Source organism: Borostomias antarcticus (genome assembly GCF_949987555.1).
Source record: "Borostomias antarcticus genome assembly, chromosome: 11".
Classification (NCBI taxonomy): domain Eukaryota; kingdom Metazoa; phylum Chordata; class Actinopteri; order Stomiiformes; family Stomiidae; genus Borostomias; species Borostomias antarcticus.
Genome location: NC_140244.1, coordinates 6,100,354 through 6,110,787, shown reverse-complemented (window position 1 = coordinate 6,110,787; position 10,434 = coordinate 6,100,354). Strand labels below are relative to the sequence as shown.

At 49.3% G+C, this 10,434-nt stretch overlaps 1 protein-coding gene across 1 annotated transcript in view; it reads right to left on the bottom strand.

Moving 5' to 3' along the window:
• The window catches only part of bsnb (bassoon (presynaptic cytomatrix protein) b), a gene marked incomplete at both ends in the record, with an annotated part of 82,983 nt that overhangs the window by 45,249 nt on the left and 27,300 nt on the right, over positions 1-10,434 (bottom strand). Inside the window, one exon of the mRNA XM_084445761.1 lies at positions 5,830-6,669. Coding sequence (XP_084301887.1) covers positions 5,830-6,669 — 840 coding nt within the window. The remainder of the gene's footprint in view (positions 1-5,829; positions 6,670-10,434) is intronic.

Below are 10,434 nucleotides of genomic sequence, written 5' to 3'. Positions count from 1 at the left end.
TCTCTCTTCTCGGTGACTTACTCCTAGCAGAGTCATACTGTGTGAGAATCCTAGTCTGCTATTACTCAAGCGCAGGGTGAATTCTAATCATTGACGGGACATTTACTATCCACGCCAACACTCCCTGTTCCAGATGAATGACCAGGTGTCTAGAGGTGCCTGTCACTGTGGAGGCATTCTTTATTTTCAAGAGTCAGCGACTCGCGTAAAGCCACTTGGATTTTGAGTATACTCACTGAATGACAAACACAAACTCTCGCACACACGCACACACACACACATACACACACAAGCACACAAACTGTTTCATGTTCAATTTATAATCAAACGTTGGGGAGTAGAGAAGAATGACAAGAGGCTAGAGCTTTCATTTCCTAGACAGGTAACACTACACACACACACACACACACACACGACACACATTGATTGACGTGAACCGTCCCTCCTGTAACACAGCTACATCTCACTTATTATCTCTGTCTCTCACTTGCTCTCACTTGCTCTCTCTCTCTCTTTATCACACACACAAACATGCACACACACACACACACACACTCACACACACACACAGCACACACACACACACACACACACACATTGGCATTCCTTTCCACTCCTCTCAGCCAGTATACAGATTAAAATGGCAGGCGAGCGTTCGTCTAATATAATAAAGTACTGACTGTGGGTCTATTCAGCGTGGATGAATTATTCATTATGTCTCGGATACGAAGGCATTGTTGTAATCACCGTATAAATAGTCCCACATTCCCTTCCGCAAAGATCCCCTCGCTGTCTTCAGAAGAGGTGTCACATTATCAGTTTCAGTTTCCCCTAGGATTTTTTGAAGGGGGGGGAACTACTAGTGTTGCAGGGCGGGCGTGTCACGGAGAATGGCCTCGACAGTATCATCATAGACGGGTGCAGTAAGGCCTTTGTTAGCACAGATATCCATGTTTGTTAGTATCGGTGCATTTCTCTACACTGAGCTGAAATAAAACACGTAGGCCTGCATAACAAATAAATATGTGATATATATATATAAACAATATGTATAAAACATGTTACTATAAAAAAATCCTTTCCTGCAGAAAATGTGTGTGAATGCTGAACTGCTGAAAAGAAATCGCAAAAGCACTGCTTAAAATGCATAGCCTAAAATGAACTAAAATGTAATTAACTTGAATGCAACTGTGCCAATTAGTCGACAACACAAATAGCCTAGCTAATGTTAGCCTACATAGTTACTCAGAAGACAGACTAAACTGTGGTTACATTACTTATGTAGCTAGCTACAGCAACAGAAAAATATTTTCATTTCATAATCTCTCACTCCCAGTCAGAAAATGTCTGCTAGCCGCTATGCTAATTTTCGCTATGTTAAACTCATTGAGGTATGCAAAAAATTTTAGCAATCTAAAAGTCCGCTATTTTGGCTTTTTGGTCTTTCAGGAGGGGTGGGAGTCCCGTTGGGGGGGCGGTCTGCCCCTCCAAGGCAATGGTAGGGGAAATACTGAGTTCCTCTGTGTGTGGAGCAGACGGCCGGCCAGCGAAGGGGGGTCGCTGTGAGAACCAGAAGAGTTATCATACATAGGTTCACAGCTGGATTGTACTGATTTAATGACAGTGCAAACCAAGGTTATTATAGTTAACGAAAACTAACTAAAAAACGAAAACTAGGTGTGAAAAAACATTTTAGTTAACTGAAATAAAAATAAAAACTAGACTTTACAAAAAAACGATAACTAACTAAAACTGTATTGTGTGTTTACAAAACTAACTAAAATAAACTAAAATGATTGAGAAAATGTCCTTAGTTTTAGTCTTTTTCATTTCCATATACAGTATAAGCCTAGTATTTTGGGTGGATATGAGATCTGTCCTCCATTTTCTTTAGCTGTGTCCCTGCGCAGGAGTAACCTGATGTGCGCCTGATGGTTTGTTGCACACGGAGTGACAACGTGAGCTCACAAGATCAGGATGGTCTCACAAGGCTAGCACAGAAGAATAAAAAACTAAAACTAATACTGAAACTAATAAAAACTAAACTAAAACTAAGCATTTTCAAAAAATAAAAAATAAACTGAACTAGCAAACCTGCTTTAAAACTAATCAAAACTAAACTGAAATTTAAAACAAACTATTATAACCTTGGTGCAAACCAATACTATGCTCGTTTCTCACACACAAGCACACATGAGCAAACGCGCGCACACACGCTCTCACACACACACACACACACACACATGCACACACTCATACACTCATACACAAACACACACTCACACACACACACACACACACATACAGTATACACACATATACACACACATACACACATGGACATACGCATACACAAACACACACACACACACACACATATACACACACACATACACACACACACACACACACACACACATGTACATATATACACACACACACACACACACACAGGTTGTTAACTGGCTGGACAGGAACACATCTATATCCCTAAATATCCCAAATCCTCATTCCAGTAATTAAACCAACACCTCCTGGTCACAGCGTGAGCATGATTCCCTCTGGGGGCGCCGTTTCACACTGATTTGTCAAAGGTTGTGAACAACGGCCTCCGATAGGTAAGGGACACGTTGCTTCCGGCGTGAACGACGCTGATTGGTCAGATCCATTATGCCTGAATGCCGAGTGAGAGATCATGGTCACAGAGCCGTCTGTTGTGCCAGATGGACAGATCCACGTTGGTGACACAGACAGAAATACTCCCCTCTCTCCTCCTCCCCTCACTCCTCCCTCCTCTCCTCCCTGTCAGACCAGCTCAGAGCCACGCCCACGGGGGAGGAAGGGAGGGAGGGAGGGACGGAGGGAGGGAGAGAAGGAGCGGCAGAGGCAGGGAGGTAGAGAGTGATGGAGAGAGTGTGAGAGTTGCTGGGAGAGAGGAGGGTGAGGCAGGAAAATGCACCAGACAGAATGATTATGCGCTGGAGACAATACAGACAGAGAGAGAGAGAGAGAGAGAGAGAGAGAGAGAGAGGGAGGGAGGAAGGGAGAGAGAGAGAGAGAGAGAGAGAGGGAGAGGGAGAGGGAGAGGGAGAGGGAGAGGGAGAGGGAGAGAGAGGGAGAGAGAGAGAATGAGAGAGAGAGGGAGAGAGAGAGGGAGGGAGGGAGGGAGGGAGGGAGGGAGGGAGAGAGAGAGAGGGAGAGAGAGGGAGAGAGAGAGGGAGGGAGAGAGAGGGAGGGAGAGGGTGAGAGGGAGAGGGAGAGGGAGAGGGAGAGGGAGATAGGGAAAGGGAGAGGGAGAGAGGGAGAGGGAGAGAGAGAGAAAGAGAGAGGGAGAGAGAGAATGAGAGAAAGAGAGAGAGAGGGAGAGAGAGGGAGAGAGAGAGAATGAGAGAAAGAGAGAGAGAGGGAGAGAGAGAGAGAGAGAGGGAGGGAGAGATGAGAAGCAGACATCGTTGTTCAGCTGCTCTAGTCCAGATGCACATCTCCCTCCAGAGAACGCAGCTCTGCAGAGATTCAGCTGGAATGCGACTGGAACCAGGGCCTGTCTTCTGCTCACTGTCTTCTGTTTACTGCTCTTGCACTTTTGCCTTTAGCGCTAGATTGATTGTAATGTAACGTCTTTGATAAATGGTGGACCTAGCATATAAGCCAACCCTCTGTTCTGGGGAGAAGACATCTTACTGGATCACTACTCCCGGAGTTTCTGTCTTCTTCCCTGGAGAGAGTTGAACCCATCCTTGTCTTCTTTGTTAGAGTGTTCGCCCTGAGATTGGGAGGTTGCGGGTTCGATCCCTGGCCGAGTCATACCAAAGACTATTAAAAATGGTACCCGATGCCTCCCTGCTTGGCACTCAGCATCAAGGGTTGGATTGGGGGTACGTCCCTGTGACATACTTACTAGCGTCATGTCCAGGGGGTGGACTTGTACATCAAGCTGCCTCACGCTACGGAATCAGGAGATAGGCTTCCCTATAGGTCACTAGGCTCCGGAACTATTGGTTCTCAAGGCTATTTATTGTCTTTTGTGTGGGTTTACCCCTGGTTCTGACATCAATGGGTTCTTGTGAAGCCTTTTGTTACTCTGTATGTGGTAACGGGCTAAAACACAATTTGATTTGTTCTAGACGGATTTGATCTCAAATCTAGGGTCAGATTTCAGCCTACCCACACAATCTTTTTTCAAGAGGCAAAACTGATCCTAGATCCTCAGCATGTTAACGGCAGGTGTGAACAGGATCTCAGATGCTCTGTGTGAAAACAGCCCTCAGGAGCTGAGCTTCAGAAATAATATGTCCTCCCACAGACACCAGACAACAACACAACATCACAACATCACAACAACACAACATCACAACATCACAACAACACAACATCACAACAACACAACATCCCAGCGTCACAACAACACAACATCACAACAACACAACATCCCAGCGTCACAACAACACAACATCACAGATGCGCATCTAGAAATGTCCTGTGCTCTAATCAAACTCCTCCGGTCTGACCAGGCGTGAAGATCCACAGCCCGCACGTTTCCATGGTGATCTATGAACGGCCGGCGAGGGTGACAGCCAGAAGCCTCAGAAGAAGAAGAAGTAGAAGAAGAAGAAGAAGAAGAAGAAGAAGAAGAAGAAGACGTGTCTGTCGCCCGAAAATAAAAAACCCTGCCCACGCTTCACTGCAAACCTGTTATTACTCCCATCATTCAATTGGGCCCCAATTTGCATAATGAAACCGTCTTGAACATAACGAGCCTGGCTCTTCTATTCTATTCTATTCTATTCTATTCTATTCTATTCTATTCTATTCTATTCTGGCTAGTCTGTTCTTTGCAGCGTGTCGTTAGAAAGAGCGGACGACATTTGACTGGATAAATGGGTCACGGTCAATTCAGACGACCTCTGGGCTTCCATAGGTGGTTATTGCTCAGGCGGGAGTGATTAACTAGGGTCACTAACCAGTCAGAAAGGATTAGGAAGTAACAATGATTGTTGATAGGCCCGGACCGTTCCTTCAATAACAGCGAGGGTGGGGGGGGGGGTCTGATTGATCAAATTGCAGGGCGGCGCCCTCTCTGGCGCTCCAATCAGACGCAATTACGAGGCCCGCGCCGCTCAGAGCAGGCTGGCTGAGCGGACTCCAGAGAGAGAGGCGTTCCTAACCCGGTGCCAGAGTCCTCACTACATCACTGACGCCATCAGTGGCAGGGATCTGTATCTAACTTTGTGGGGGGGAGCATTTACATTGACATTTTGCAAGAGTATTTTTTTTGGGGGGATATCCTACGCGGCTGTATGGTCATTTGAATGCCACTACCCCAATCTAAATATTAGGGGGGGGACAATTTTAATGATCTCAAATATGTCCCCCCTGACCCCCCCCCCAGGATCCCCGCCCCTGTTGGCAGGCCTGGGCACAAACACGCATGAATCAATCAAGAACGCAGCCATATTTTTGATGCCCCAAAGCAATGAGGCCGGTCTCTAAAACGCAGGCCGACGGAACACCGCGGCCAGCTGACAAACTCCCCGCCATGACACAGCAGTTTCAGACCAAATACATCAATAACCCATTTAATTCAGCACAGCGCCATAGACCCTAGGCTGGGTAGACCTGGCCACCATCCACACACAAACACACACACACACACACACACATCCATTAATCTCGCTCTAAGAAATGTACAAAGCACAGACGCACACCCTCATACACACATCCATTTACACACAAAAAAAACACGCAGAAACATTGCCAAACACACACGCACGCACCGGTACACACAAACACACACACACGCACAACGTCATCCCACGCGACAGTCCTTACCTCCAGCAGGTGCGGGGTGGGGTTGAATCCACACATGTTGCACACCTGGGCGTGACACTGTGTGCATGTGTTGTAGTTGGGCGGGTCGGACGGCGGCGCCCCCACGTTCAGGCCGGTCTTACACAGCGGGCAGCAGGTTCTGGGCTTAGCGGACGGGTCCTGGTGGGCCGGCTGCCCCTGAGGCGGACCCGGGGGTCTCGCGGTCGCGGCGCCGGGCCCCTGGGGGGCTCCCCCAGGTTTCGGCGCCGGTTTGGGGGCGGGCTGGGGCGGCGGCGCCTGGCTGTCCGATATGAGCGTGCTGGCCTGGTTGAGGAGGGAGGCACCGAAGCCGAACAGCTTCCCAAATGGCTGCTGCTGCTGCTGCTCCTGGGGCGGGGGCGGGGCCTGCAGCGGGGGCGGAGCCTGCTGGCGCTGTGGCGAGCTCCCGGCGCTCCGGCTGTGGTCCTGGCGCTGCTGGGCATGCTGGGCCGGGGCGCCATGCGACAGGTCCGGCTGGGACGGGGCTTTGGCCATGCCCGGGAGAGGGACCGCCCCGGGGGGGAGGCGCACCTGACCCGGGGCCCCGCCCCCTGGACCTCCCCGCCGCTGCTGCTGCTGTTGTTGTTGTTGTTGTGCGGCGGGGTGGGGCGATCCTTGCCCCGGACCCGGGCCGGACTGTCTGTTCGGACCCGGCGACGGCTGGGTCTGGGGTTGCGCCGGCGTCATCTGGGACCCGGGTTCCGGTTTGGCGTGGTGGGAGGGAGAGTGGATCTGCTGCTGGCTCTTGGAGCGGGCGGGCGTGGTCATGTCCATGCCCAGAGCGCGCTGCATCTGACAGTTGAGACACAGCCACTCCTGGACCTGCGGGGGAGATCAGAGTGAGACAGTCAGGGGAGCTCCGGTCTCTATAACACACGCCTCGGCAGGTAGAGCGAGTCGTCCAATGCCCGCGCGGTCGGCGGTTCGAATCCCGGCTCCTCCTGTCCACTTGTCAAAGTGTCCTTGAGCAAGTGTTGTACAGCATTTCACCAAGACTGTGCACCATACATTGCATGTGGCGAATAAAAGGAATCTTGTATTTTGACACTGAACCCTGAATTGCTCCCAATGGGCAGGCTAGCTGGTCTTTCAATAGGTGAATGACAGGGCATTGTAAAGGGCTTTGTCCTGAGAGGGAAGAAAGACGCTATAAAAGTTCAGTCCATTTACCATACAGAGAGAGAGAGAGAGAGAGAGGGAGGGAGAGAAAGAGAGAGAGATCGAGAGAGATCGAGAGAGAAAGAGAGAGAGAGACAGAGAGAGAGAGAGAGAGAGCCGTGTACACAGAGGGTCTGATAAATGATGATGTTTGGAGACTCAGAGACACACATGAGATGAGATGAGCTCTGGAGACGGATTCCTCTGATTACATTAGCGTTATAACTCTTTTCTCGCTCTCTCTCTTTCTTTATCTCCTTCTCTGTCTCTCTCCATCTCTCTCTCCCACTCTCTTTCTCTCCCATCACTCTTTCTCTCTCCCTCTCTTTCTCTCTCTCCATCCCCCTCTCTCTCTGTCTCTGTCTCTCTCTCTCTCTCTCTCTCTCCCTCTATCTCCTGACCACAGATAGTTGAGAGTGTTCATGGTACTGGGATGGTACAGGTACCAGTCTGATAATTAGCATTTTACTGCTTGGACAGCTGCTTCTCCAGCAGTGTGTGTGTGTGTATGTGTGTGTGTGTGTGTGTGTGTGTGTGTGTGTGTGTGTGTGTGTGTGTGTGTGTGTGTGTGTGTGTGTGTGTGTGTGTGTGTGTAGCGCATGCATATGTGTGTGTGTGTACCCTTTGGGAGTGTTGTTAGCATGTTTTCCATATGCACATGTGTAACAGGATTAATATTGTTCCACTAGATTTTCTTATTGTATAACTTTAATTATTATTATTTTCCTTGGGTTTCTGCTCGCCTTTGATTTTAATTGGTTGATTTATTATACACAGGGCTGGGGATTGGTTTTGGGGTATCTGGGGGCGTGACCTTGTGGGGTTAACTGTCTGCGCATCTATATTTCCTTCCCTTTTGCGGAGTATGGGTGCAACAAGGTCAGTGCTGTCGGTCTGTCTAAGCTAATCTTGTGACAGTACTTAGTCTGCTGTTATAGTGTATGTAACCCCCCCCTGGGAGATTTGAAGTATTTCATATTGAATGAGTTATGTTAGACTTGAGGTCACTTTTATTTCACATAAGAATATAAAAAGAATGTTTCCCCGTTTTCATGACTGCAGGGTTAGCCAACGAGCAACGAACTATTGCCAGAGGCTAATGTGTTCTCGTGCCCTGTCTACATGTCCATGCAGGTATGCCATGTTTTTGGATTGCTTCCTGATGTATTATTTCATTTTAGTATTTTTACTTTGGCGATGCAGAAACGTGTGTGTATGTGAATAGTTATGTTTGTATGGCTTTGGTAGCTCGCGCGGCCTCGTGTTGTGCATAACTAGCCCCTTTTGCGGAGTATGGGTGCAACAAGGGTTAGCCAACGAGCAACGAACTACTGCCAGAGGCTAATGTGTTCTCGTGCCCTGTCTACATGTCCATGCCGATGTCCATGCAGGAACAGTCAACAATAAAAGAGATATTTGAATGCACGTCGTCCTCCAGTGTGCTCCGTAAACACAACGCAGATTGAGCCTGGCTACACACGCACACGCCCACACTACACACACACACACACACACACACCAAGATTAGTATTCACCTACACACACGTGCTCACATACATCTCAATATCAGTACCTCACGCTGTGCACAGCGCCTGATTCTAGAACAGCTGACAGCTTGTCAGCCTTGCCATTTCCAAACTTGTTTTAAGGGCACGACATGAACCTAAGAATCTAATTTATTGGTTGCTTGTGGTATTTGGGCGTCCATTGCTCCTGAAATGTGTCCCTAGCTAATTAACTTTCTCATTTGTTGCGAGACATATGAGGCTAATGAATGTGTCTTGTTTTGACGGGCTTTCTGTACACTCGCTGGTCTACACCAGTAATTGTTTGATCATTTCTCACAATATCATCACACCATTATTCTTCAGTGTGCCGTTACTCTGAGGTCATTCATTTCACAGCTCGCTAACTCCACCCATCATCTGTTGTGTTTCTGTGCCATTTTGTCGAGGGGCTAAATAACTTGGTTCAACAGGACCTCCCTGGTAAAATAAAGGTTAAATAAAAACAAATAAAATATACAATGAGAAAATGAGTGTCAACATCCTCAGTCAAGGGTCAGCAGAGCCTTGCCATCTGTGAAGAGAGGTACTCCCGTCTTGTATAGAGAACCCATGCTGTTCTCTAAAGGTTCTAGCTCTGCTGTGGGACGTTCCCCAGGGCAGGTCTCTATCTGTGGCCTCGGCTGCATCTGCCTGCCGGCTCCAAGCACAGAAGACCCCTGTTTGAGGTCACTCAGGATTCCTGTGAGTTCCACAGAAGAACCCTGTTTGAGGTCCCTCAGGGTTCCTGTGATTTCCACAGAAGACCCTTGTTTGAGGTCACTCAGAGTTCCTCTGAATTCCACAGAAGACCCCTGTTTGAGGTCACTCAGGGTTCCTGTGAGTTCCACAGAAGACCCCTGTTTGAGGTCACTCAGGGTTCCTGTGAGTAGGCTTCTAGTTAGAACCCACAACAAAACTCTTCAATACAAAGATCCAAGATGAATATCAAAGGTTATAGTGATGAAATATACTGTAGCAACTGTAGTAGTAGTAGTATTTAGGGTATACATGTTTCAGTCTCTACAGCTGTGTGTGACGCTGTGTGGCCTAGAACTATCCCCCACCACCAGTGAGTGCTAATGAGCTAAACCAGTTCTTTAATAGGCTCGACACAGCCCCACACTCCCACCCCACCCTGTGAGGCTAGAAGGCAGCCCAATGCCCCCGCCCCTGCCCCCCTCCTCCCCTGTGAGGCTAGAAGGCAGCCCAATGCCCCCGCCCCTGCCCCCCTCCTCCCCTGTGAGGCTAGAAGGCAGCCCAATGCCCCCGCCCCTGCCCCCCTCCTCCCCTGTGAGGCTAGAAGGCAGCCCAACACTCCTGCCCCTAACACCCCCCCCCCAGCCCCAAAAGACCATTCAGCAAAGAGAGTCAGGTAAGGGGTGAACTCCAAAGGCTACGAGTCAAAAAGGCTTCTGGCCCTGACAGTATCAGCCCCTGGGTGCTCAAGGAGTGTGCCGGCCAGCTGGCTGGCATGTTCCAACACCTATTCAACCTCTCCCTGAGGCTGAAGAAGGTGCCACAGCTGTGGAAGACCTGCATCGTTACGGTGCCCAAAAAAGCTCGTCTCGGTGTCCTCAACGACTACAGGCCAGCGGCACTGACACCTCATGTCATGAAGATATTCAAGAGACTGGTCCTGCAGCGCCTGAGGCCCATGCTGAGCGACTTCCTGGACCCCCTGCAGTTTGTGTACCAGCCCTGAATAAGCGTGGACGACGCCCTCAGACTCCACAGAGCCTACTCACACCTGGAGAGGCTGGGAAGTTCAGTGGTAGTCATGTTCTTTGACTTCTCCTGTGCTTTCAACACCATCCTTTCCCTCCAGTTCGCGGAGAAGCTCCCAGCTATGCAGGTAGACCACGACTCGCTGGCCTGGATCACA